Genomic DNA, 27,107 nt, shown 5'->3' with positions numbered 1-27,107 from the left:
CACGCAGGTACCTGTGATGATGTGTGGCGGTGGAGGGGCAGAAGAGACTCGAATCAGAGAGCCTGTCGATGTGTCGCGCTGGGCCACATGGCAAGCTTCTCTGGCCGACCGCAAAGGTAGTGGGGGCGGGGCAACTCATTCAAGATTGTCGGGTGCATCGCTGCAGGGTCCAGAAGCCGATTCCGGTTGCGTGTCGAATTGTTCCCGAATTATTCTTCTTTGATGGGTGGTGCCTGTAGCTGAGACTGGTGAGACCACATCACGGGAACTATGAAGTGACCACTATTTCCCTCAACCTAACAGAGACTTGATGATTATGCTTATGCTCTCTTCATGTCTATGAAGGTCTGATCGATGTCGCACGTCTGATATGCACATCTGAAGCCACAAAGTTGAGGGGCTAACGTTGACAACGAGTCGATACCAGTCAACAATGGGATCAAGCAGAATAACACATAATTTCAAGCCTACATGGGTCCAAAGAATTCCCACGCCAAGCTTTCGAACTTCTCGTCCATTTTTGGGACACCTGTTTTCGTACAAAGCTGAAGTGGTATAGAAATCACAAATCGCGAGACGTCAGGTCAACAGCCAATCAGAAGCCCGGAACGCGGCACATTTCCGCTTCGGTGGACGAGAACCAATCAGCAAGACGGCGACACCATTTCTTAGTTATAAACATGATCAATAGTTCACATTTTCTAACTGCCTGCCAAAGATTGGCCACATGACAAGTTCCTGATTCATACACATGGAAAATGGTCGCCGAAAAGGCGAATCGCGGGCTGTATCCCGATGCCCGTGGCCCCTCCGGTTGGGTGAGGATTACCGACAACCTCTTTTCCACGATTTACACATTCTGGTGTAGATTTCCCGGCTATCTCCTCCAAGCCTGACGAATCGTGGTCTGCCGCCTGCACGATTGGCTCTTTGCGAGGATGCAATTCGCTGTTTGCCATCACCTGTGCCGTGACGAAGTGCTATCAGTTGGAGGGGTCATCGTAGCGGGGGAGGGGCATCGTGATGTTCGTGATGGAGATCTCATGGCCACCTGCGTTGATACTCGACGATAAGCCGTGCTGTTGTCAACTCGTAGCCATGTATTCATCGGTAGCTTGCGATACGCTCGGCCGCTATCGGGATCAAAGTACAAGCGAGCATATTTGTCGACCCAACCCTACAAAGGTCTTGTCAACGCTGCCATTTCTCATGTTCAGACGTCGCATGAACTCTTTGCCTGAAGCTCTTTATGCCCTATTACACCTCGAATCCACATACGATCCGTATCTCGTCTAGCTATAACCTCCATCTTCCCCCAACTAACATCACACTCTCGGAAACCGGCAACTTTGACCGCTGCGCCGCGTCTCCTCAATCACCATCACCCTGAACTGACGCGCGTCAAGCTCTTGAAGCTGATGAAGGGTTCGTTGCTAGTTTTCCATCACTGGCTTTTAGTACAGCGACTGCTTGATCATCAGACGGGCGGTTGCTAAATCGAGTACCGGCGCGGCCTGAAAAGCCACGTCAGATCTACAGCCAGACCGGTTCGTTCCCGCACGGCCGCCACCGTTTGGGGGACCTTGCCTAATTGATGATAGTGAAACGAACGCCCTTTTTTAACTATCGGACGAAATCACCAGCTTGCTAGTGGACGGCTTGGGCGGGATCAAGAATTGCGCTTTTGGTGTTGAAGCGATTTCTAGTATATACAAGTCGTATTCCGGGAATTCGGGAGATAGAGAGCTGGACCAAGGTCTTGCAGTACTTGTATGATGGCAGCGACAATGGTGGATGTTGGCGATATCAATCTCGTTCTTGGGTATGAAGATGCGGATGAGCGAGCGGCGTCTACGGTTCCCACGACACCTGAGGGGAGTTGCACTTTCAGTCCTGTTGTTAGAGCGGCGAGTCGGCTAGTTATTGACGGCGAAGACGCGGGGCAGGATACATTTCCGCAGCTCGATGCGAAGCCCGTGGAAGTGAGCTTCACTGGAAACAGTGGCAGCAGTCCGGTCCGCAACATCTGTTGCGTAGGCGCTGGCTACGTGGGTTAGTTGCAATCTTGTGGTGTATGGCCCCCTGATATCAGGAAATTGACCTATGATATAGGAGGGCCCACGGCGGCGGTTATTGCGTACAAAAACCCTCACATCCGCGTCACGATTGTGGATAGAGATGAGCGCCGGATCAGGAGATGGAACTCGAAGCATCCTCCCATCTACGAGCCTGGCCTGCGAAATATTGTCAGAGTCGCAAGGGACGGCACCAAGGAATATTCAGCGCCCGTCTCTAGCCATTATGTCAAAATGGACCGCTGCGAGACTTTCTCGCCATCCTCATCAGTCACCTCTGAGTGCGGAAGTCAATGTGGTGAGAGCAGCAGCAGCAGCAGCAGCATCTCAGTCCCGCCTCGTCAGCCAAACCTCTTCTTCTCCACAGATGTCTCAAGATGCATCTCAGAAGCGGACGTGGTCCTCGTCGCAGTCAATACCCCAACAAAGACGCGAGGTCACGGCGCCGGCAGCGCAACGGATATGGCGGCCTTTGAGGCCGTCACCACCGAGGTGGCCAAACATGCACGACCGGGCGCCATTATCGTAGAAAAGTCTACCGTGCCATGCCGGACCGCAGAGCTTGTGCGAGAAACAGTGAGTCCACATCATTAACGAGTGAGCTCACAAAGTACGTCAACGGGGTAGCTAACGCATCATCTCCCACAGCTCGCCGCCCATCGACCAGGCGTGCATTTTGAAATCGTTTCCAACCCAGAGTTTCTCGCCGCAGGCACAGCCGTAAATGATCTCCTGCACCCAGACCGCGTCCTCATCGGCACAGACACGACGTCTTCAGGTCATCGCGCAGCCGAGGCGCTGGCCAGTGTATACGCCGCCTGGGTCCCCCGCGCACGCATCCTCACGACAAACGTCTGGTCATCTGAGCTCGCGAAGCTAGTCGCCAACGCGATGCTCGCGCAGCGAATAAGCAGTATCAACTCCATCAGCGCAATCTGCGAGCGGACGGGCGCGGACGTGGATGAAGTTGCCGCCTCCGTCGGCCGGGACCCGCGTATCGGGGACAGATTCCTGAAAGCGGGCATCGGGTTCGGTGGCAGTTGTTTCAAGAAGGACATTTTGAGTCTGGTGTACCTTGCCGAGTCACTTGATCTCGACGAGGTGGGGGAGTATTGGCGGCAGGTCGTCAAGATGAACGAGTACGCGCGCGAGAGGTTCACGAGGCGCGTGGTCAAGTGTCTCAACAATACCCTGGCTGGAAAGAAGATTACCATCCTTGGGTATGCTTTTAAGAAGGACACGTCTGATACGAGGGAGTCGCCTGCGCTAGAGATTATTCGGGCGCTGTTGGAGGAGGGACCTAGGGAGATTGCGGTGTTTGATCCGTGCTGTAATCCTCTCGTGATTCAAGCGGAGATCCGACAGCTCTGTGGTACACGGACAACGACGTCGGAGAAAGACGGTTATGGTGTTGGACCCGTGGTTGTGTACGGGAACGCGTATGACGCTTGTCGTGGTAGCAACGCGGTTCTCATCACAACCGAGTTTGACGAGTTTCGGAACACGGGTGAGCTCGACGCCAGGGATACGCCGGGTTCTGCGTCTTCTTCCTCTTCTTCTTCTTCTGATCCCCGCGGAAGCACGACATTGCGGGCGGCGGAGACGGCGGGTCAAGCGCTTCGGCAGCCGGATGTGAGACTAGCACTGGGGAAGGGGGAGATGGGCGCGGCGACTTTGGATGATCCACTCGGGCGATACGTTGCTGAGCCTGCTTGTGCGGGAGATTGCCCGGATTGTCGGGCAGAGGAGGAGGATCACGAGATCTCGGGATTTGTTTCCAAGGGGCCGGGGGCGGAAGAGGGAAAGACGGCCAAGGAGAGGGTTGACTGGGAGAGGGTTAACTGGGAGAGGGTGGCGGGCGATATGCTGGTTCCAAGGTGGGTGTTTGATGGGAGAGGGGTGATTGATGCTGATGAGATGGCCAAGCTGGGGGTTCGAGTTGAGAGTGTTGGGAGACGGGGGAGGAGTTGAGTTTTGTCTTTTTAGGGAGCCGGTAGAAGAAGTGTAGAAAATGTCTTCTGATATTGTACGAAATAATGAGTGATGTAAAGAAAGCCATGGTATACAGAAGCTATCGTGAGAGTTGAAGAGCCCAATTTGCATGAGCCTTGATAATCCCACCACCACCATTCAGGATCCCATCCTCTAAACATCTATGCCTAATGAGAAACTGACTCAAATGAGATAGGCAGAACCAGTGCCGACATGAACGGAATAAAGTCCGCAAGCACCTGCAGCTGTGGCATAGAAGCTTACTTCGCTTGCCTCAATGCGCATCTGATGCGTGTGCTCTTCTTTCCATCCCATTCTTGAGTCGCTGTTTCACATTGAAAACTTGAGATATTTCTTTCTCACCATCTAAAAGGAACTCCTCACATCCGGCTCGTGAGTTCGTCTGACGATTGTGCAGAAGGGAGATTGCAGGTTCTAGACTCGGAATCTTCACTATGAGTTGCCTAGCTGGCCAACTTCACTGCTTTCTCGTCTTCCCACTGAATGCTTTCTCTCAATGCTCATCATCTACTTCCACGATTATCGGCTATATCATCATGGGCCACAACTGCAAGCAAACAAGGACTGTTTCAAAACCTCGCGGGGCACTAGTAAAATAAACATCAATAAGCTCGTCATCAACGCAGAGCGTCAGATACCATTTGCTACGTGCATCGACTGACTCTCCCAATTCCACCACAGTGGGCTGTTTCTGATCACCAGCGTCCCCATTCCGTGGGAGGCATTGGAAGGATAGACCATGTCCGCGGCCATCGTGATGCATTGCGATTGGCGAGTCGGCGCGGTCTGTTCGCGTTTCACGTTGCGCTCTTCCCACCCAGCGCGCACGAGTCTCGAGCCTCAGTCAGGAGTCCAGGACTTGGGCAGTTGGGGTAGTGAAGATCCACGGAGAGCCAGAGAGAGAATGCGAGTAGGGATTCTGCCTCCCCTTGTTCGCCTCCTCCCGATCTCTCCCCATGCGATGGTTTTGTTTCCGAGACATGTAAGACGAGTCGTTCGAACCCAGATTTTGCCAGTTTCGGTATGAAGCCGTCTTGCGTTTCTCACCAGCTCACGTTCTCCCACGCACACTACCCCTTGTGCCCCTTGTGCCTCATCTTGCCCCCCTCCTGGTCCACAACTTTCTTTTAGAGTATTCTGCTCCGTTTTGAAGCTTGATAGGCTTGCCGGCGCGCGCCGGGTGGCCAATTTCGTCAGGTCCGGGGTAGTAAGCACTGGGGTGTTTGGTTTTCCTTCCGTCCAACCTTTTTTTCCTTTCCTTTCTGAAGCTTGAGCTGCCGTTTCATCCATGTCTGCTGTGTGCGGGAAGCGGCAGCGTCCTGAGTCTGAGGTTTTGATGTGTGACAGACGGCGTGGAGGGAGAGATGTGACTGTCTGATATAGGTGTTGGAACTTGGAGTACCTTTCTCTCCTTTGGATGATGTGCGGATGATCTTCTTCCTATTGATTTGCGTGTGCTTGTATCGTGACTTTGCCATAATTTTGCGACCAGCAAGCGAAAGGAGTTGATTCTCCCACGCGTCCTACGATACCTCATTACCGAATTCGACAGTTTTGGTTTTGTGCTTTGCCGGGAATCTTTCGGACCGAACAGGATGAGAGGAACAGAGGCATCAGTTCTGGTCATCTCGGGCCTCGTGGTACTAGCGAGCGCCAGAGAAGTTCAGGTCGACGACGTCCCCGTCGAATGCGCAACAATATGCGGCCCCATCGTCGAGCTGACATTCAAATGCGACGTCGACAACAGCTTCGATGAGCTCAAGAGACTAAAGAGGAGGAAAGCCGACGCACCGCAATACAGACCGCCGCCAGAAAGACGACACGCAAAGAGACCATCACCAGTAGGCGCACATGGGGTCGTTCGCCGCCACCACCACCGCAGACCGAACCAGAACGATGCGGTCGAGGTATCGACGCCCGGTCTAGACGAGCCCCAAGCTACAAACGTCGCACAACAGCCTCCTCAAGATGTGCAACAACCTGCCCAGGATGCACAGCAGCCGGCCGTCGACGCTACACCCGGCTTCATTGCCACGCTGCCCTTTTCTGCCCCCGCACCAGAGATCCCGCTGAGCACGAGTACGCCGGATACCCAGAACACACCTACACCATCGGCGCCGCCTCCTCCCCCGCCACAGGCAACGCCATCAATAGATACTCCACCGCAGGTACCGCCGCCTGTGCCTGTCTTGATCACATCGACTGTGTTCCTGACTGTGTCAGCGCCGACGATACCCACTCCGGCGGCGCCACCGCCGCCTCCCCCGGTACAGGCCCCACCGCCGGTACAAGCTCCGCCCCCGATTCAAGCCCCGCCTCCGGTCCAGCCGCCTCCGGTAATCACAGCTCCGAGACCCCAACAACCGCCACCACCTCTTCCACCATCATCGACATCAAGGCCGACGCCTCAGCAGCCCCCAGCACAGCAACCACCCCTTCAGCAACAACCACCCCCACAGCAACAACCTCAGCGTCCACCGCCGCCGCAACAGCAACCCGCTCCTTCATCCTCTCAACAGACCACGCCCCCGATTCTTCAGCCGACACCACCACAACAGCTTCAACCTCCCCAGGCGTCTATGAGCAACCCGGCCGCGATACCGATCATGGGACCGGGCCCGGAGAAGCAGCCGGATAACAAGTCGCCCAACGACCGTGAAGAAGCCGAGAAGCAGTGTACTTGTTCGAACAAGAGCTTTGACGTACAGTTGTTGGCTGGGTTGTGTCAAAGTTGCATTCGGAAGACTGGAAACCGGGCCAATAGTGAGTGCAGTGATTTTTGGTAACCCTACCGTCAGGAGGGGCCAATGTTGGGTTTGAAACACAAACTAACGGAAGATAGATCTGGACTTCATCATGAAGGAATGCAACTTTGTGGAATCGACATATTCGCCTGATAAAGATCGGCTCGTCGATAACATCCGCGTCGTCGCAGAGAAGCCGTTTTTGACGTCCAGCGGAAACGTCATGGCTGATGCTGGTAGAGTTGGGGCCGGATGCGCTGCTGCTATGGCGGTGGCTGTTAGTCTTGTGGCTGGGATGGCGATGCTTCTCTAACTCGTCATCGCGTAAGTTTTCTGGAATTGGAGTGGAGTTTTAATCATAACATACTGGGTGGATCTGGTTGATGGCCTGGAGTACGGTCTCGCTGGTTGTGGTTTGTCCAGTTTGAAAAAGAAGAAGAGAAGACTTAGACTTATCTAGTCGTCACGACTTACATTAGTAGGCCAATAATGAGAAAGGCACTCCGCGCTGTGTCGCAGGCCTATAAAGAGGTTAATGTTTGCGCGAGCTGGTACCGCTAACTTGTCATTCAAACATGAAAGCAATGGTAGTGTCGCAGAGCAACAACCGCCAATTCGCGTCAACCTGTGTGCCAGTATGTCTTTTGTCGCCGTCATCTCTGGATGGCAGTTGTAGTTTCCAAACCGCTGGCACTTTGATAAGTAATCCGCCTTACCTCCATGTTATTTTACTCAGCCTGGATGGATTGCTAGAGACGAAGCGACGAAGACTGAAGTAAACGAAGACGCTAATTAGCTGAGCGTAGTACTTGACCCAGAGATGCTACACCCAAAGCATGTGCCAAAAGAACGCCCATAAACTGGGCAAAGAATGTTTTCCATGAGAAAGAAGGTCTAATAATTGTATCCCTAGGATAGAGAGGTCAGTCACCATCCTGCTTTTTAATGTGGAAGCCTGTTTCTACCTTATTGAATGTACCTTCAACATGTGTAGCGACTCATTTCTTCCCTTTGGGCATTCCGTCAACTGAGAGGGACCACCACAATCACAGACGACAAAGGTTTTGAGTCTTGCAGACTTCATCCAGGTCGAAAAGGTCATGTAAACGTAAGTAGTAAATCAATTTCCGGCACTTATCGGCTCCCTAGTTCTCGGATGAAAGTTTGAGCGGGGGAGACGATGGAATTCCGCAGCAGTTGTCTTGCTCATCAGGCAACAGGATGCGGCCACCCTATTCTTGGCCGCTGGTTTGCATTGCCTCGTTTCCGCCTCCCACCACAACTATAAGTATCACACGAATGCCCTCCAAAAATTTGTCCTGCTCACTGGCATCAATCCAAGTCAATCGTTTCTTCATTTACTCTCCTATAGCCTTTCTTTTTCCTTCTCTTTGAATCTCATCGATTGTTGCACTTGTCCAGGTCTCTTAACTTCACCCCTGCAGTCAAGTTGCTAGCATACTTAATACCCCGGCGAGACCACGAAGGTCATCAAAAATGTCAGACATGGCTCACAACAAGGAGTACCATGTGCGAGACTTGGCCACTAGATCGGTCACACTCTATCCCAACAGTGCCCAGGTCGTGAGGGACTTGCGCAACCTACAACTGAAGGTGAGGATACCTGTGTCCCCTGCGGTGTCTCGTCCCACAACTAACTGGAACTTAGCCCGGCGCTAACGAAATCACCATACTTGGTCTTACACCCACAATTGATGAGTCTACAATCAAGGTAGATGGGGCCGGCTCAGCCATCATCACCGATATCGCCATTGAGCTTGTTCCCAACCGCGAGAGCTTCCAAGATATCTACCCCGACTCTGATGACGAAATGTCGGATGCCGACGTTGCTCACGATGAAGACGGAGAAGAAGAAGAAGAATCCGAAGAGAAGGAACCTTCGCCCCTCGACAAAGTGCGAGCCCGGATTAGACAACTGAGAGATGAGGAGCGCAGCGCCAAAGAAGTAGTCGAAAGCGCAGCCAATCGTCTCAAGATCCTCGATGCCCACGGAGCTTCACTCGAGAGCAAAGAAGGTGTCAACATCGCCGACAGCATCGAAACCTACCGAGCCGAGCGAGAACGGATCTTTCATGACCATGTAGCCGGAGTCACCCGCGGTCAAGACAACATGAAGCGCCTCAGCATCGCTCTCAAGCAAGAGACTCGGCTCGTGAAGAGGCAAAAGAGAGAGGCGGCGGACGCGACTCGTGCAATGAAGAAAGCCCGGAAAGAGCGGGACAGGCAGGCGCAAAAGGATGCTAGGGAGAAAGCGAAGTTACAGAAGGAGAAAGCTCGGATTCGGTCGGAGCGGGAGCGCTTCTGGCCTAAACTGTGTTACTCTGTTCGGGTGTCTCTCGAGGTGATGGCTTTCACTCCATCATCCTCTCGTCGTACATCGGTGTCGAGTGAGACAGCCCAGGCTTGGACATCGGCTTCTCAGAAGACCGACGAGGGAAAAGACATCCAGTGCGACTTATCACTGTCATATATGACTTCTTCCGCGTTCTGGGCTCCGAGCTACGACTTGCAACTGTTCACCACAAACAACACGGGCATTTTGTGCTACGACGCCCGCATCACCAACAAAACTTCCGAGACGTGGAGCAACTGCAAAGTCGTTCTTTCGACTTCTCAAGCCACATTTGCCGGACTCGAGAATGCCATACCCACGCTCAAGCCTTGGAACATCAAGCTGGCACCGAAAGAAGGCAACACGAACGGGACGGACATTCATTCTAGTCGGGAGGAACGCCAGCAACGGAGTGAATGGTGGCGTGCTCAACAGACCAAAGCGCAGCCCCAGAAACCTCGTAACGATTTGTTCGGCGTGGACTACAATAATGCCAGCAACACCGCCGCGAATCTGTCGGATTACCAGCAGCGCCTGATGGTACTTCGACAGGATTCAAAGAACCCACGACGGATGATGTACGCAGCACAAGAGCAAGATAAGACACAGCACCAGGATCAGATACAAGCGCAAATGCAGGCACAACAGATGCAGCAGATGCAGCAGATGCAGGCGCAACAGATGCAGGTGCAACAGATGCAGCAGATGCAGCAAATGCCACAAATGCAGCAAATGCCACAACCGGCCCAGATGCAGCGAATGCAGCTAGGTGGGTCAGCTCATGTGTCGAGACTTCAGGAGCCAGGTCAAGAGCCCATGGGGTCCGAAGCGTCCAACGAAGACGAGAACCTCGATTTCCAAGACTCGACTATCGAAGAGACGGGATTCACTACGACCTACGACCTCCCAGGCACAAAGACACTGCCGCCTCGCCCTACGGCATCCAAGCAGCGTGTCGCTCGCCTCAACTTCTCCAACATCGCCTTTAGCCATACCATCATTGCGAAGTACAAACCCGTTGCATACCTCAAAGCACGAGTCCGAAATAACAGCCGTCTCACTTTGCTACGTGCCGAGGCAGGTCTTACTCTCGACGGCACCTTCATGGGTCGCACCCACTTGCCGCGCTGTAGCGCCGGGGACGTCTTCTCCCTGGGTCTCGGCATCGACCCGGCGATCAAGGTCAACTACCCCAAGGTTGACGTCCGACGAACAACGACAGGGCTCTTTTCCAAGGAGAACAGCTCTGTATACAGTCGCAGCATCACCGTTTTCAACTCCCGTGCTTCGGCGGGTAAACCCGTCTCGCTTCTTGTGCTTGACCAGGTTCCCGTGTCGGAAGATGAGCGTCTCAAAGTCGATATCTTGGCACCCAAGGGGCTTGTTGTTGACGGTTCAGGCGTCTCGACCGGGCAGCCCGCTCGCGAGAGTAAGCAGGATGTCGACTGGGGCCAGTCGACGGCAACGTTGAAGGGACGCCAAGGTCAGGTGGAGTGGCAGGTGAAGCTCAATGCTGGCAAAGCTGTGAAGCTTGGCTTGGAGTATGTCGTTGCACTCCCTACAGGAGATTCGGCAATGGAATGTTCGTAGCCGTCGCGCGGCGATAGTTTCAAAAGATTGGTCGTCGAGGTTTGTAGGATGGAAATATTATCTCCTTGGTTAGACCCGTGTAATGTGGAAGTATTTTGGGCCGAGAGTTGGAGTCTTTACTGGGCAGTGTACGTGCTTTACTTTCAAGGGAATACTGACTCCATAAGGAGTTACATGAACTTTTTAGAATTACCTTCCAAATCGTAAGATCATCGTTGCGCAAGGTCGAAGCGGCGGATACAGCTGCCTACAAAGAAGCACCCCGAGTACAGTTCTACCATACGACAAAGCTTCATCGGCACACAGCCGAATTCAGCCGCCGGAAACTTAAGCCGGAGAAAGGGTCTAGAAGGTCTTTTGGAAGAAAACAAATAGCTCTATTCGGATTAGACGCTACCCGGCGAATTATTTCCCTTTGCCTCCTCAGCCACCTTGCTAACAATGCTCGCTTAATTATCGCTGACAATGTCAAACAAGTCGGAGATTTCGTGCGGAACCAAAAGAAGGATGGGCATTTGATACGGACCAAAGGTTCACTTCGGATGGATTTGGGGCCAATTGAAAGTTAATCAGCTCTTACCTAATGTTTCGACATTTCCGATTCTGGCTTTTCGTGGTAAACAAGTTGCCGCCAATCATCAGACCAGGCCTTCCAGGCCCAGAAGGTCCGAGTCCTGGAGCACGCAACTTAGGCCTCGCATCGTTGACGATTCTGGTATTTTGCAATTCTTGGGCGTGAAATAAACGAGGGTTTATCGAAGAGACGTGATTGCAAGTTGAGTCTACGGGATGAGGTGATGGCCTCCTCTACCTTGAGTTGCACTAAAACAGAAGGGGACGGATAGGGGCGAGGGCTGACACCTTGGCGCAAGGACTGTCAACGCTGGGCTGTACGCTATAATCTCAATGGTCGCATGAATCTGTCAATCAAACGCTTTTATTTTAGATCTTTCTATTCATATGATTTGTTTCCGCAACTCTGTGCTCAGCCCCCAAGACAGACCACGAAACCGACGGAGCAACTAGCTATACCCTTATTCTCCAAATACCATGCGGCTTGCGGGTAATTAAGTTCCATGTGTCTCAAATAATGATAACTCTTGACGCCACCTGAATGAAATTCAAAGCTACTCAGTCTCGATCTTCAGGACTGGAGACTTTGATCGCTCGCCACGACGAGGCCGGCGGCAAGGTCGAGGAAACAAGTTGTTTCGCAGCCGTAAGTGAATCTTCTTGAAGTGTTCTCTCTGCAAATAGTGTTAGATCAAGTTCTCAAACAAAGTTTACTTTCGTAAACTGAATGTTCAACGTGAAGTAAATGCGGGCGTAACGTACCATATTGTCTTTCCGACTAAAGATTCTCCCACAATCTTGGTGGGGACACATAATCGTCGGTCTGTGGGAGCCCATATGCCGCTGGTAATCCTTCCGAGTCGCGAATCCCACACCAGCATTCGCACAAGGCTTCTCCGTGCAGAAGAAGTACTTGTCATGTCCGCGAAAGTGTTTCCTCAGGTCGCACGCACGCATGAATACACGCGAGGATCGACATCCCTCAAACTTGCAGCGCCAGTTGCCGCTGGCGTCGAGATAACCCATCCGGCGAAGGTCTTCCGGCTCCCAGACCTCCTCCTCGCGTTCCTCTGCCGGGCTCTGAGAGCCCTCACTGGTGCTCAGAATATCCCAATTGGGCGACGGCACCGCTGCCTGCATCACTGGTGGTGTTGAGTGCGCGAAAATATGCGTGTTGCTGGCCTCGACCAGATGGTTGGGATCGTAGTGTGACATGGCGCCGGAGGTCGTGCCTAAATATGGCAAAGGCTGATAGATGGAAGCGACAGAATCTGGATGCAACGTGGGCTGAAACCATTCTCCGGTGCAGGTAGAAGGCCGCCCCATAGTGTATGAGCATTCCATGCTTCGCGGCTCAGCTTCGGGGTAGGTGCTCAGTTCGTTGTGGCTGATATGGCTGTGGCCGTACTGCAAATATGGCTGCTCCATGGTGATTGATGTTTTATCGTGTGTTGCAGCAAAAGTTGCCATCTAGTGGACAATCTCAAAACTGACGGTGATGAATGATTCGCACAAGTATGGCCGCAACGGATGAATGTCGAAAAGAGGCTGATAGCTCCGAGTTAAAGAAATCTGCCTACCGGACGAAAGCGACGGAATTGTCAGCCGTGATATATATCTGGTGGTGATAAACTCTATTGTAGAGCCCTTGTCAATAGTATTGCGCCGGTATAGTATTTTGGGGCTGCTGTTTCAGCAGTACGTACTGGATCTACCCAATTCCCACAACTCTCGGCACCCTGCTTTTGGCCGCCGAGATGTTCGGCCCCGGTGACGCCTGGGCAACATTGTCGGCAGCGAAGCGTGGGTGCAACCACTCGGCAATCATTCCTTTGGTCTCGTTGTAATATTACTAAGTGGTGTGGCCCATGAATGGGCTGGCCCGGTTCCCCCGGTCCGGGATCTCCCCCGTGAAATGACGCTTGGATTCCCCAGTACCACGGCTTGACGGACTATGTAGGCTAAATCCCCTGTCAATGTCAGTGTGTTCATATAGGGCTCGAATCCAACTCCCCCGAGTGGATGGGTTTGAGTCCGAGAGCAGTATCACCGTAGCATCAAAGTGACACACTTGAGCTCGTTCATGACTTGAAGAATGAGAGATATCTATGTTCTGCAAAAGTTGAACCATGTCTCACCATATCTCGCAATACTGACAGTCTTCCTTCGAACTCATTGGTGATGATGACACTTTTCTACTGCTGGAAACGATTGGGACAACGGGTTATTGCTGCGTCGTCATAGTCATATACAAGAAGTACAAGTCGCTGATTCTTGTCAACTAAATTCATGATAGAGTTAGATTCACCTCTGTCAATCAAGCCGGCCATTGAACTTCCCTTCATTGAAACACCGGACTTTGCGCCTGGTGTAAAGAAGCCGCCTTTGCACTAACCGATTTTGATGAAGATCAAGCGAGGACATTTCACTTCCAGACAGTCTATTCTTACTAAGTTTACTCCATCTCGAGATATTCTTGGCAGTGAATTGAAATCCAGGAAAACGCAAACCAGCAGCAAGCAATGCAGCAACGATATGCTCTGCCGACGTCTTTCAACATGGACAAAGTAAAGTAGACAGCGGGTACATTGACTAGATCGAGACCCCTCGAGCTAGGGTTCCCTACGTTTAACGCTATAGTCAAGTGCAATATGGATGGTTCGAAGCAATCGTGATACGGATTAGAGGCAGAATCTTGGGGTGCTCAATACCAGCTTGATCAGAAACTCGGTTTCGCATTCTATCTCGCTGAGCATTGCGTGTAATATTCGCACGATTCCATTGAAGGTCTTCAATGATTCTAAGAGAACATACGTGTTATTCAAGCACCATGAGATGTACCTGGAATATTTTAGCAACACGTGTGTAGTACTTTGATATCATGACCACAAAATTTGATCGAACACTTCATTCTTCGTAAGTAGGGATTCTTCAACTAGGCTGGCGTATGATTTTAGGCTAGTGCGATTATTACAGCTTGCAACGTACCCCTGGTATTCATGAGTATGATCGGCGGAGTGCCATCCCCCTTCTTCTCTCTTGATCCACGGGACCGACAATGGCCTGTACGGGCCCGATAATTGCCCAAAAAATGCCGACGCACTAGTCTTAATCTACAACCTTCACTTCGTTTGAGAGAATTCTATGCGAGCATTACCCATTGGCACTACTTGTGCGGAAATTCGTCCAACTGAAAATGGATTCTTTTGACGCGAGAGCGAACTACAGGCCGGCCTCAAGTTCGCGGAACCCGTGGAACCCTACAAAATGTTGGGACGGACCTGATAAGCAGTTCTCGAACTCGTACGCGGTTTGACAACAAATTCGCGATGCCTCTTGCGAACGGCGGTTCCGCCTGCTTGCCTCCGTAGACATCGGCAGTTGCAAATCCTCGTCCGATCTTCGGCCACGGCCTCGCAGATCCGGTCTCCCGGGGGGCCTGGAAGCCCCGGACGTTGCACTTAACGGCTGCTCCGTTATTGGATCATGCGGGTGGTTTGCATTGCGACTGGCTCCTGAAAGCTGTCATTAGTCCCACTGATGGGCTGGGGGACCTTGTTCAAGTCGCTTGTCTAAGTCGGGTAGAGTTTCGAGTTGCATCTGGCAAGTTTGCCAGAATTATCTCCAACCTGTTTTTGGAGGACGGCTGCATCAGCTTGCAATCATCAATTGCCTCTCTTGGATGTTTGCAACGTGCCCCGGTTCCGATGAATGTCTGCGGCACGTTGTCGCTGGTTTTCGAAATGGCCTAGGTAGTCGAGACCCTTGTGGAGATGCCTTTGCCATGACTTAAGAAGAATATTGTCCAAGGAGACTTCAGCTCGCCCGACTGACACGATATTGTCATCATCTCCGCATCTATCTCACGGGTTGATAAAATCATCCGACTCTATATAACCAGAAACCTTATTTCTCACTATATTTCTTCTGCGATGGCCATCAGTGATGCTTTTACTCCAGCAAACCCCCAAGAAAGAGAGTTGTTGTATTAATTTGGTCGTCGCGCATAGGAGAAACGATTCTGCAGAATGGCATTAGGGCTGGGTTCAAATGGGAAACCCAATGGGCGTTTCTCCAAAGACCCTCCTTTTTCCTTTATACTGTTTTTTTCGAGTCTCGAATTATTTCCTCAGAGGGTAGCGGATGTTAGCCACTGTTCCACTCGACAAGTAAGGTAGAATGCTCATGACTATTTTTGGCCAACCTTCATCAGGTGACCCAACAACAGCATGAAAAGGATCCAATCATCCTCATCCTACTTGTTCGAATCAAGCTTCCTTCCTTGCAAAGAGGCCAAAGAACACGGCAGATACCAACTTGCACTTTGAGCTGGTTCCGTTGTCCTTAACACCCCCCGGTGCGCCGACAATCAGACGATGCTTCAGTCACCAAGTGGCAAGTTCTCAAAGGTCTTGGGGTCTCCCCAGACCGCTATCGGTTGGGACTTGTGCTAATGAAATTGGTGTAGCCTTGCTGAGCAGTGGTACTCTGATGGCTCAGTCAGATGCCGCCCAGAGACTGACGGCATCTCCTCCCCGCAAGCCGTCTTGGCGACCCCGGCTCATTGGGGGCTCCATACAGCCTTCGGTTCCCTAGAAAGTCCCTGTAAACTATCCGAGATTCTGACATGATGTTGCATGAATCATAAATTGGCTACTAATTAGGTCACAGCGCGAGGATGGATGATGACATCCCGTCTCGGTAAGGCTGTTGACATGGTTGAATGATAAGTGAGGAGGCGTCTGTTTTGGGATGACGGTGTCAAATTGAGTGATAAACGACTGTCTACTGTCAATTAAAGTTTCATTAAGTGAAAAAAACTGGTAAAATTTTTGCCAGATATAAAACTACCCAGAATTTGTTGGAGGGCCAGAGAAAATGAGAATTCTGGGGCGTCTGCCCTCAATAAGATTTGGTTAACATAAGAGTAATATTGTTTGGGAAATGACTATATATAGGTAAAGGACTTTGACAAAACTCCGCAAATTTCAAGCAGTCTATGAGAAAGTAGAGCGTATTCCAAGTGGAATTCTAGTAGAATCATTCTGTGTTAATAAGCTATGTAGGCAAGTCTAAACATCATAGGTACCTAGACACCTAAGACCGAATTCGCCCAGGTCTAACATGTCTAGCATAAAGCGACTCCTGAGTGGTTACTCTTCGTAAAGAAACCATGCCTTCGAATTTATCAACATAAGAAATTGATATTGAACCTTGTTGAGAGGCAAAGCCCTTTTCCCGCATCAGCTTGTAGAGCTGATCCGTAAAATCCGGTTTGTTGATTGATCAAGGCACCCTCTTGTACGAGCAGTCTGACGATCGATAGATGTCCATTGATAGCCGCAGCCTGTAGAGAATCGCCGAACTGTCCGCATGCATTAATCAGTGCGCCTCTTTCAAGTAGTAGCCGGACAGTCGACTGATAATCGAGCAGCTAGGCTGTTCTCAAGAGAGAACCGAAAGCGCCGCTGGCCTCAATATCCATTCTCTTGTCTAAGAGTAGTTCCACCATCGATTTATGGTTAAATTAGACCGCAAGCGCAACAGCGTCCGAAGGGAGAAGACTTGGGTTGCTGGGAGTTTGACTTAGAAACTGCTGCAAGACGCCGCTTTGTCCGCTTTGTATCGCCTTCCTGATCTTGATTTTCGTTCGTGCTCTTGCACCTATGGTCAATTTTGGAGTAGCAGATGGAAATCCATGTAGTTTCTGGACTGCGTTGGCAAAACCGACCAAGGCTGTACTCTCAATGGCCTTCTCATACTCTCCTCTATCCCTGACAACGACTCCCAGTTCCAGAAGATGCATCGCTACGTCTTCTTATCTACCGCGGCAAGCAGCTTCAAATGCTACTCCAAATCTAGATCCACACGAAACTTCGGCTCCATGGAGGAGGAGATCTTTAACTACTTGTAAATGGCCAGAAATTCATACTGCGTGTAAAAGACTATCATGCCTTCCATACTGAGAGTTGATGAGGGCGCCGCGATCAGCAAGTAGAGACAATGTTGCTGAATGCCCACATGCCGCGGCTAAGTAGATGGGAGTCTGGCCCAAATGGTTTTGTAGGTTGACGTCCACGTTGTTGATGTTCGCCAACGCTTGGTGTAGAATGTAGTCGAGTCCAAATGTGCTGATTGTAAATAGGAACCCAGAATTTGATGAGTCAATCGCACTTATTTGGCCTTTCAGGGCATGGTATCTTGAAAGAAGTAGAGCGATCTTATGGGCGTTCACCGTCCAGCTCTCTTAACAAAGTGTGGTATCCCAATCCTCATCAAAGATGAATGTTGTTACATCGTTTTCGACACGTTTCGTAGTAAGTGTGTCTTTGCCAAACTTTAATGCCAACTTGGAGTGGACCGGCCAGTACATGGATGCGTAGGTATAAAAATCGTCGCTTGGAATTTGCACCCCGTCGATGGATACAGGATCTAGTCCTCGCGAGCAGACTCCGATACACAGAGAGGCGAGATTATGGTGAGCTGTGCCAGGTAAAAAGGCCCAGCGGTGACTCAAGAAGTCGCGAACTGACCGATGAGAAAACCGTAGTGTGTCGCACTTGCCGTCTAAGACGACAAGGTTGGCACAAATCACTAACAGTTGTGCCAAGTTCAAGTCCAAGCCTTTTTCAGCGGCTATGGCCGTTAGTAGGGCTCGTGGTCTCGGCGGTTCTATCATGTGTAGAACACAAGACAGGACTATTGTGGCAATGCCTTGGGCTATTTCCCCAGAGTGGGAAATGTAATCAAGAGACTCTTGGTAAAGAAGGTCAAGATCCTGGGGGAGGTTGTCTCGAAGGACTGCCACGACATCCTCTTCGACAGCCTAGCGACAAATTCGTTCGACTTGTAATCTCGCCCATAGGAACCTAATCATTGTCAGAGAGAAGGACTTCTTGACCTTACGTATACAAACCATGAGGATAATTGTGCGTAATGACTTACATTTCGTGAGATGTAGAAAGTAGTGCATCAATGATGACCGGCCTTTCTATCTCATCGACGCTGTCAACGCCGTCTATCACAATTGTCATGGGGTCCTGTTCGGCAATTTCTAGAATGAGTCGCACGCAATCTGGGGCATACAGTTTTGCCAGGTCGAACTTGCCGGCTCTGGCCAGCGCCACCTGCCGTTCGTATTCGCAATCAAGACATGCTTTTAGCTTGGTTCGATGAACTGGATCGATGGAAACCTGGAATAATATGGTCCTCAATACATCGTCTGCAGAGCGCCTCTCCTTCTCAGACTGAGGATTTGCGCAGTAAAAGTACCCGAATGGAGCCGCTGTTGACGTCTTGCTAACCATTGAGAGCATTGAGTCAACAAAGACGGAGCACAGTGTCGATTTTCCGGAGCCGGGAATACCATGTATCAGAAGCAGTGAGGATGAGCTCGAATTTTGCCACGCGACAAACTTCTCGTGTTGCAAAAGCCACTGGCCGGCACCAGAAAGCCGAGACTGAGCGATGAATTGGTGGTGGTGGCGGTAATATGGCGCCACACACAGCCTGTCGAGGATTTCTTTGAACCCATCTTCTGACAGTGTCTGGGATGACTGTATCGACATCCTGGCAAAGGATCCTTCTAGAGACCTTAAAGTCTCTGCGTCTGATAATGTGGCAAAGGCGTTGACTTCGTCTTCCTTCTCGGCTAGAGCCTTCGCTCGAATTTCGTTCATGGATCGGATTGGCGCTTTGAGAATTCGGGCTGGCCCAGAGAATTCATCGTGTGAGTGTCACCAGCAAGCTTCAAAACTTACTGATGGACTTTTCCCGGTAAGACCCAATGGCAGTACTCAGAAACGCGAGGACTTCAGCGTAAAGGCCAACCAAGGCCTCTTCCAGTTTCGGCTGTGTCTCGGACTGGGCGCCTGGCAAATACACCTTTTCAAAAATGTGATATCGAACCAACATCCGAGCGGAGTCTTCAACTACGGCGCCAGTTAGTATTTGTCTGCGATGCGCATCTTTCTGCGTCGAACACGACACTCCCGCTCCTCTGCCATTGCTCCAAACACCTGGACCTCGGATACGGCAATCTGGAGGAGGAATCGAACAGCTGCCCATGGTAAAGCCGCGTGTGAAGGGTCGTATTGGACGAGAGTGTCTCCGGTCTCCTTGAATCGCTGGACCCAATGGACTATCTTCTCCAAGACATCTCGCACGATGACAACGTTGCCGTTTGGCTTGGTAAACTTCCACCTCTTGCGCATCGACAACTGTTTCTTCTCTTCGGCCACTTTCAAAACATCGGCCTACGTGCAGCATCAGTGACTGACCCCGTATCTGAGTTTTGGTTATGGAGTGGCGAAGCGGAGAGCACACAGTAGAATGTCTTGTCTGTGACTTGTCGCTAAGGCAATGCTTCCACGGATGTCGGGAGGGAGTGACTGGAAGGCCTTGCCCCAAAGATCGATATCTGAAGCCATGTTGCGATACTAATGAGCAGGATCTTTGAAAATTTCGCCGTCAATGATGGAAGGAAGCTCAGAGTGGGGGCGATGTCGTCGTCAAATTTCTTTTTGGTGGTGTTCAATTCGACTTGCAGAATGCTTGGTCAACTTCGAGACTCCGCGATGCAGAGGAAGGAAGAATGAACTGCTGTAACATACCTCGGGCTGGGTACTTAGCTGGTGGATTCACGGCAGAGTTTTCGGGCCGCAAACGCGTGCCTTCCAAGTCAGACGCCGAACGGAGTACGTAGTGCGATCAGGTGAGGTACGGCGAAGTACGGTGAGGCAGGCGAGGCAGCTGTGGAACATCACTGCTTAAAACAGGCCCCGCCATTTGACTGCTTTCCTTGGGTGGCAGACGGCGACTACCACGCTTTGGTTATTGAAGCTCACGGGGATCGTAGCCTAGTGCCTCCTGTTTGGAGCCTAGATGCCCAGACGCGACTGTATGATCGAGCTACATTTATCAAGCTTCTCGACACGAATGCTCTTCACCAACTGAGACCTACCGTTGCTCGGTCAAGACAACTCTCACCCATGTTGTGAAGAGATTGAGGCGTCTGGGGAAATTTACATAGGTGGCAATATTGCACTGAGCGATCATGATCATGATCACTTTTCCAAGTCGTCCCTAATAACAGAATACAAAAGCTCATCCATCACAATCCCATCCCTAACAACAGCCCTCCTCGCCCTCCCCTCAAACACAAACCCACTCTTCTCAAGAACCTTCTGACTCCCCTCATTCGCCTCAAAAACACCTGCCCAAACCCTCTCAACCTCCGTCTTCCGATCCTCGTCCTCCTCCCCACCACCCATCCCCTCGAAAACCCACCTCACAAAAGCAGGCACAACACACCCCATAACCCCCTTCCCCCAATCCTCCTCCCCAAGCCAATACCCCAGCTCATACCCCCTCGCATACACATCCTTCCCCGGCACGAGCCCGATGCTCCCCATAGGCCTCCCCGTTTCCGGACAGGCGATGATCCAGTTGTACACCGGCGCGCCGCCGTCGCTGGAATTCATCGCGATCCAGGACTCTGCGTCGGCGAGGGTGTAGGGGCGGGGGAAGGAGTCGCGGAGGTAGCGGGATACGGAGGGTGAGTTTGCTGCGGTAGAGAGGGCGGGTGCGTCTGTTTTGTGGTAGGGTCGGATTGTTGCTTTTGTGAGAGTGAGAATTGCGGGTGGGAGATCTTTCGTAGCTGACATGTTTGCCAGCTTTTAGGGTTTGGAATCTTTGCAGACTCTGAGGGTTGTAGGTTGGTGAGTATGTATTGAGTTGTGAGCTGTTTGCTGGAAGTTGGTTGAGAACTCGAGGTGTTGTTGTATGTTGTGAGAGTGTGACTAATACTACTCAATTGTGAAGCTGCCATATACGGAATAGTTTCGGGGATCTGGACATGGGTCCAGTGACTCTTTTGCTCTCTGCAACGATAAGGTCCGCTGACGGCGAGATGAGTTTCCGCGTCTGCCTAGCAGCATTACTCAGGTCCTTCCCAGCTGTGATACATCAACAAAGACACACTGAAAGTTTCTGCTGAGAATACCTCAATACAAGGTCTAGATTCCGGACGAAGATTAGCGGCCGTTGAACGGACAAGACAATACCCAAACGGCAACGTCCGCCAAGGTCCGGTTTTGAGACCCTTCTCCGGACCGTTGAAGAACGAGCCAACCCGTCCAGGCTTCCTGAACCAAAATACCGAGCCATTCGAGACGGGGTTGAAATGCACGCACGCCTCCGAAAGACATCGCATGTTAGAAAGACGATATGCATGCGATAAATATAGAGATTGAAGTTTCAGCTCAGGCGCAAGCTTGCGAGATGGGCGTAAAAAGTCTGTCGCTGTAGTTCCCCAACAGGATTGAGTTCAAGCCTGACTGACCCCAACGCAGAACAAACAAGCTTGAGCGAAAAAACAATAAGCTTAAAACGCAACCTTTATCGGCACATGGGATGATGAACTCTCCAGAGAAGCATCAAACAATGCCAAAAGGAATTTGCACACAATCGCTGCGAGGATTTGAGCCTCACGCGGGGGTCGAACCCGCAACCTTGAGATTAAGAGTCTCACGCTCTACCGATTGAGCTAGCAAGGCGGCTGGGGGCCGTATTTGATTGGTGAGAATTTCGGCCGGGTCTGCGCCTGAGTTTCGTTAACGACTTGCGAGACGGCCGGTTTTCGTTCCCCTGGTCTCGCCCCCTCCTCTCCCGGCGAGTCGTGAAAGCTGCCTGCCGCTCCCCGGCCTCTGGAACGATGGATGGCGATGCATCCACTCCTGCAGGAGCCAGAAGGAAGAACCCCCACGCCGTTTTGGAGCACGTCTCTCATTAATGGGTTGACAACTGGGTATCCGCAGCACACACCAAGGACTCCGAAACCAAGTTTCCAAACACGTTCCCCCATTCGAAAATGCCCTAACCAATACTCATAGAATCCAAGCTGACTCGGTGTAGTCCTTGGCCCCGTTCTGCACCATGTTCTTGGTATACTTCATCCAGCACCAGTTACTATCCTCCCCTTGCTCGCCCTCGTAAATGTACACAACACCCTTGCAAGGGCCTTTCCTCGACTGCTGCTGCAGGTTGAACGCCGCGCAGTACCGCACGCACTCTTCGAAATTCTTGGCCGGCACCTGCGCGATGTCGTTGTAGAGGTAGTCTGTCCCGCAGTCCTCGCTGAACGTCAGGTTTGTCCCGGGCACCTGGTACGTCAACACGGAGCTGGACCCGGGACACTTGTTGAGCGCGATGGGCGTGTCCGTGGCGGCGGGCTTGCTTAGGTCGAAGGCGGCTGACGATGATGCCGAGGTGGGTGTGGCGGTTGATGAAGAGGAGGATGGCAATTGGAGGCTGTGGAGATGTGTTAGTCGTACTGTGAGAATGCGGCTGTTTGTGTGTTGTAGGCGAGGAACTTACTTTGCGATTTCGTTGTTTTTGCTTGCCACCAAAGCACCTAATCCGCCAGCCACACCGACCAAGGCGCAGAACAGCAGACTGGAGAGAATCAACAACCAAAATGTTGCCTTGCGCAGCCCGCATATTGTGCCGTCGTCCTTGCTTCTCTTCCCTTCCGCCAGCTGCTTTTCCGGCATCGGTGAGTGCTGATTTTGAGCGTACGTCGTCTCGGTGTAATTCGTCTGTGGCGTGTGAGGTTGGTGTTGGTGCTGATGCTGATGCTGGTCGTAGTACAGATGCGCCTGTGCCGGCTCATATGATTGCGGCGCCGTGCTGTAGTTTGCTCCGGTGTTGACCTCCAATCCATCCGGGATGGCATCGCCTTCGGGGCCGGGCCCACCGTTTGGGTGCTTGAGCATCTTTTCTGCTTCAGGTGACGGGGAGTTACTGCTATAGTTGCTGTGCCTGTTGGAATAGAAGTGGTCGTGCGGATGTAGCGATGCCATCGCGCGGAGGGGAAACCGAGACAAGCCACGCTTTGGGACGACGGAGTGAAGGAGGAGGGGAAGGACTTTAAATGAGGCTGCCAAGCACCAGGTAGGGGTAATATGGCCGAACGTAAGAAATGCGAGACAAGATGGGCGGCGAAGAATGGTCGAGGACTCTCGAGATACTTTTGTTGACGGGAAGCGACATGCAGGATTGACCGTCTTGTGCCACACCGCGCGCGCAACAAGGGGCGGGGCGTCATCAGCACTTATACCGGCCGGCTCGCTGGTCCAAGACAATTCAGGACGCCATCCGTCCCACGGCCGTCACAGCGGTAGGGCTGGGGCGAGAATAGTACCTGTCCGTACGGGGTACTGGCCCGCCGTTACAATAAGCTTGCTCCTGTAGCCTGAATCTAGACGTGGGTAGCCAAGGCAGAAGAGTCTCAAGGGAGCATCGCCCCCTGACTTTACCCAAGGAGACTCAGCCTAGAGGCTGAGGGAGGGTGGTGGCCGTCACCGTGGTATTCTCAGCTTTGTCCAATGAGAAATCAGGCGCGGCAGCGATCAGCGCCAAATGGGTTCACACTTGGGATCTTTGGCGCGCGAAGGATTCGACCCCCCGACCAACTCTGATGCATCGTTGGGTCATCGAATGTTTTCTCAGAGTACCTTTGTGCCAAAGCAGCGCGCCAAAACACTGGTCGGCTGTTCGAGCAAGCTCTGGGACTCGGAAGTAGGCCAAAAAGATGAAGACGCCCTCCGAGAGCCACCCAATTTCTAAGCGGTCGCCGTAGGATTCGGGACTGAGACATCCCTAGTTTCTCCGGCCTTGCGACTGTCAGCCATTGGGAGCGTTGAGCAAGGCGTGTCGTCTTCTGTCTTCCTCGGGGTTTTTGCTTGGAAATCGCCCCTTTTCAGCCCCCACGAGAGTATGACACGGGGATGAGGTGCAGCCGCGCTTCGCTCTTGGGATTTCTTCAGTGACAGAAGCTTGAGTCCGTCCAGCACACTGGGCCATGCTTCATGCTGGCAGCTTCGCGAGCTTCGCGTCCTAATATGGCCAAGTGCTGACGGTTAAAGTATGGGTGGGGAACCCGGTGTCGCCCCCGAGTGATGGCCGGCCGGGCGGGTCTGTCCGGCATCTTGGCTTTTTCATTTCTCATTCGGTTTGATACCACTCCCGCCGGGTATTACCTCGAATGCTGCTCGCCACACATGCCACCACCGCCTCTGAAAGTTGGATGCATGCCATACCTGCCATTTTGAGGTAGCCAAAGAGGAGGAGAAAGTCCTGAAGTGGTGACGCTGGCAGGCCTCAGGCCCAGGCCGTAATCAAGCTCAGAGACAAGCTTCGAGCCAAAATCTCGTCAGAACGTGGCGCACCTAGCGGCTCCTCCCGCCAAACACGCCGCGCTGACCGTCTTTGGCCAAAGGGTCCTTCAATGTTGGGGTTCGAGACGGGCTGGCGCTTAGGCGGTAACTAAGGCATATGCGATCTTCGCATTCTTGTTTGCGCTTTCGCCTGTGTGTTTGCATTTCTTCCCTCGAGTGAAAAGCCGGAAGGGACTATAGATATGATATGTCGGCGATTCTATGTATCTTTCCCCAACGCCACAGGCGAGCCTTGGGGTGCACTGGCAGAAGCTGTCGTACTTCACGAAGCGCTTCCCGACACGGCACGCTATATCCGTACAAGCGCCAACTCGAGGTCTGTTCAAGTGCGAGAGAACTCTAAAGACCGTGACGTCAGCTAGGCCTCTGGTCAATGTCGGGGCTTGTGCTTCAGATCAGACGTCCGTCATGACCGAGCGTGAGGATTGAGGATAATCCCGTTGGGCTGCCAACTACCTTCTTGCCATCTCAACCTCAATCGCTCATCTCCACGAGAGAACGAACAATCGAGAAAGTCTCCTGGGATCAATTGACACGAATAAGAAATCGCCCTTGGTCATGTGTCGCTGGTTTGCTTACCTGGGCGATGAAGCCCAGCTTCTTGAAGATTTGGTTATTCGGCCGCGCCATGCCATTGTGAAGCAAGGTGAGTGATATGCCATGGCGTCTCAGAGGGGCTTTTCATGATAATATCGGTAGTGGACGAACACTTCCTACCGGCTGGCCATTCAACGGTTGAACCGTTTCTTGGGGAGCTTCAGGTCGCTCCTTTGGCGGCCAACGACGCAGGCTCACCGAATCCATTGACCAACATGGACGGATTCGGCCTCGGGTGGTATACGTCGACAGAGTGCGAGTTCAATCCGTATATCGATCCAAAGTGGCCCGAGTCCCTTCGTCCAGTTGTGTACAAAAACACTCGACCTCCGCTCAACGATTTAGTCCTCAAGAGCATCGTTCGAGGCACCAGCAGCAATGCCGTCCTCGCCCACATCCGCGCAGCACCGGGCCTAACGCCAGTTGTAGAGACCAACTGCCATCCCTTTGCGTTTGGTCGTCACTTGTTCGCCCACAACGGCATTCTCGGGTCTTTTCCTCGTATCCGTACGGCAATTCTGCAATATCTTCCGTTGAGATACCAGCAGGCCATTGTCGGGACAACAGATGCTGAGCACATTGCGGCCGTGTATTTCTTCATACTATGCGGTAAGGATGGCGATTGGGAGTCTGTTTATGATGCTGGAGAGATGACGACGGCGATGCGGGAGACAATCATCATCCTCGAGAAACTGCAGACCGAGTTTGGGCCGCCAAGCCGAGAGGCCAACACACTCAACCTTGTTGTCATGTCTGGCAACTCGCTCGTCGCTGTGCGATATGCCAGCCCGGAAGGACTGGAACCACCGAGTTTGTACTACTCGACGACGGCTGGCGCAACGCTCAACCGCAAGTACAAGGGATTTCCGAGCGACGTGAGTGACTCTGCCGATGGGGGTGACGGGGATGCCGAAGACGACGGGCGGCTAGAGAAGAAGAAGCATGGCGAGCACGTTGTGGTAGCCAGCGAGCCCAGCACCTTCAATCAGGGCGAATGGGAGCTTATCAAGCCATCACAGATGGTTGTTTCTGAGCTGGGTACTGGTGCCTATCTCGAGCACCTGTGAGTAGTGATCTGCGACGGTCACGTATTTGACGAGAGTTGCTAGGCAATCTTTGCATTGGCGTTTGGACGTTTGATTATTGGCCGCGAGTTCCAAACGAGTTATACATGTATCGCCGCGTTCGAATTGTCTATGCCTTGTTTGGAGTTAGGATCGTACACACACGGTGTCAGCATCTTTCATTATCAGAACTACCACGAGTATGCTCAGCTCCTTCTCCTGGCCGTCTCATTTTTCGACGGCTGTGTCTAGTCGTGCTTCAATCATCCCGGTGCCTTCATGTGCGCACCCGCGTGGCGAAGGGTGAAAGAAAGGAACTCTGCCTGGTATCAGTCCCACCTCATGGCAGGTCTGTCGATCCTCAGACGTGGCTCCCGCGGACTGATTGGCGGCATTGGCGTAGCACACCGGCAAGTCGCCTGCCAGGAGCAAACACTACCACCGTCTCGTCGCTGTGTAACATTGTAAGTTAGGAAGAAGATGGAAACAAAATTTCAGCGAAAGAGCAGCAAGCTCACATCAGACCAGAGTAATCGGAGGAGCGCGAGGTCAAAAGAGAGAGAAGGTTGAACACGTTGGCTGGTAATACCTAAGGTAGGTGACAGATGGAAGGAGGTGAAGACGGAAGAAAAAGGTCAGAGGTTCCGTAGAATCCATGTCTGTCCCGATCGGGTTGAAGCAACAGAGAAGGGGGAGGGAAGCTGCTCCTGCCATGTCAGTAAGTCAAGTATCTTAGGCAGGAGCCCCTTCTTTTCAACACACTTCACCTTCCTTCCTAACCTGACATTGTCCACTACTCACCTCTTGGTCATCTTTTTCCTTCTTTCTTTTGTCACCGTTGTTCTACACTCTTTTTCTCT

General features: G+C 52.1%; 10 protein-coding genes and 1 non-coding gene across 11 annotated transcripts; 4 read left to right on the top strand and 7 right to left on the bottom strand.

Annotated features, from left to right (window-relative positions):
- Positions 1-1,787: 1,787 nt before the first annotated feature.
- On the top strand, positions 1,788-4,046 carry BDZ83DRAFT_753296 (uncharacterized protein; the record flags this gene model as incomplete). Its single annotated transcript, XM_060514334.1, has 3 exons — positions 1,788-2,052; positions 2,113-2,651; positions 2,724-4,046. The coding sequence occupies 3 exons, from the start codon at positions 1,788-1,790 to the stop codon at positions 4,044-4,046; spliced, it is 2,127 nt and encodes a 708-aa protein (XP_060363700.1).
- A 1,485-nt stretch (positions 4,047-5,531) lies between these two features.
- On the top strand, positions 5,532-7,217 carry BDZ83DRAFT_385900 (uncharacterized protein). Its single transcript, XM_060502741.1, has 2 exons — positions 5,532-6,851; positions 6,931-7,217. Exons 1-2 carry the CDS (start codon positions 5,684-5,686, stop codon positions 7,143-7,145), a joined length of 1,383 nt encoding a protein of 460 aa, XP_060363699.1. The 5' UTR covers positions 5,532-5,683; the 3' UTR covers positions 7,146-7,217.
- A 1,112-nt stretch (positions 7,218-8,329) lies between these two features.
- Positions 8,330-10,775, top strand: BDZ83DRAFT_580327 (uncharacterized protein; the record flags this gene model as incomplete). The annotated part of the gene is made up of 3 exons (XM_060505339.1): positions 8,330-8,446; positions 8,502-9,872; positions 9,951-10,775. The coding sequence occupies 3 exons, from the start codon at positions 8,330-8,332 to the stop codon at positions 10,773-10,775; spliced, it is 2,313 nt and encodes a 770-aa protein (XP_060363698.1).
- A 1,272-nt stretch (positions 10,776-12,047) lies between these two features.
- Positions 12,048-12,674, bottom strand: BDZ83DRAFT_780958 (uncharacterized protein; the record flags this gene model as incomplete). The annotated part of the gene is made up of 1 exon (XM_060515537.1): positions 12,048-12,674. One exon carries the CDS (start codon positions 12,672-12,674, stop codon positions 12,048-12,050), a length of 627 nt encoding a protein of 208 aa, XP_060363697.1.
- A 4,828-nt stretch (positions 12,675-17,502) lies between these two features.
- On the bottom strand, positions 17,503-18,332 carry BDZ83DRAFT_385527 (uncharacterized protein). The gene is made up of 2 exons (XM_060502739.1): positions 18,294-18,332; positions 17,503-18,217 (listed from the first exon to the last, which is right to left on the bottom strand). Exon 2 carries the CDS (start codon positions 18,025-18,027, stop codon positions 17,596-17,598), a length of 432 nt encoding a protein of 143 aa, XP_060363696.1. The 5' UTR covers positions 18,028-18,217; positions 18,294-18,332; the 3' UTR covers positions 17,503-17,595.
- BDZ83DRAFT_385567 (uncharacterized protein) lies at positions 17,745-19,167 on the bottom strand. The gene is made up of 2 exons (XM_060502740.1): positions 18,294-19,167; positions 17,745-18,217 (listed from the first exon to the last, which is right to left on the bottom strand). The coding sequence occupies exons 1-2, from the start codon at positions 19,025-19,027 to the stop codon at positions 18,175-18,177; spliced, it is 777 nt and encodes a 258-aa protein (XP_060363695.1). The 5' UTR covers positions 19,028-19,167; the 3' UTR covers positions 17,745-18,174.
- A 942-nt stretch (positions 19,168-20,109) lies between these two features.
- On the bottom strand, positions 20,110-21,149 carry BDZ83DRAFT_385524 (acetyltransferase). Its single transcript, XM_060502738.1, has one exon. It carries the CDS (start codon positions 21,011-21,013, stop codon positions 20,414-20,416), a length of 600 nt encoding a protein of 199 aa, XP_060363694.1. The 5' UTR covers positions 21,014-21,149; the 3' UTR covers positions 20,110-20,413.
- A 682-nt stretch (positions 21,150-21,831) lies between these two features.
- Positions 21,832-21,904, bottom strand: BDZ83DRAFT_t175. Its single transcript has one exon. It is a non-coding gene; the product is annotated as a tRNA-Lys (tRNA).
- Positions 21,905-22,234: 330 nt separating this feature from the next.
- Positions 22,235-23,209, bottom strand: BDZ83DRAFT_580248 (uncharacterized protein; the record flags this gene model as incomplete). The annotated part of the gene is made up of 2 exons (XM_060505330.1): positions 22,235-22,658; positions 22,725-23,209. 2 exons carry the CDS (start codon positions 23,207-23,209, stop codon positions 22,235-22,237), a joined length of 909 nt encoding a protein of 302 aa, XP_060363693.1.
- Positions 23,210-24,114: 905 nt separating this feature from the next.
- Positions 24,115-24,414, bottom strand: BDZ83DRAFT_625668 (uncharacterized protein). The gene has a single exon (XM_060508507.1). It carries the CDS (start codon positions 24,355-24,357, stop codon positions 24,172-24,174), a length of 186 nt encoding a protein of 61 aa, XP_060363692.1. The 5' UTR covers positions 24,358-24,414; the 3' UTR covers positions 24,115-24,171.
- A 730-nt stretch (positions 24,415-25,144) lies between these two features.
- Positions 25,145-26,250, top strand: BDZ83DRAFT_580354 (glutamine amidotransferase class-II; the record flags this gene model as incomplete). The annotated part of the gene is made up of 2 exons (XM_060505344.1): positions 25,145-25,232; positions 25,286-26,250. The coding sequence occupies 2 exons, from the start codon at positions 25,145-25,147 to the stop codon at positions 26,248-26,250; spliced, it is 1,053 nt and encodes a 350-aa protein (XP_060363691.1).
- Between the last annotated feature and the right edge of the window lie 857 nt (positions 26,251-27,107).

This window comes from Colletotrichum acutatum, assembly GCF_030867785.1.
Source record: "Colletotrichum acutatum strain CBS 112980 chromosome Unknown BDZ83scaffold_62, whole genome shotgun sequence".
NCBI lineage: Eukaryota > Fungi > Ascomycota > Sordariomycetes > Glomerellales > Glomerellaceae > Colletotrichum > Colletotrichum acutatum.
The sequence above is the reverse complement of the archived record's forward strand: the minus strand, read 5'-3'. Positions and strand labels throughout refer to the sequence as shown.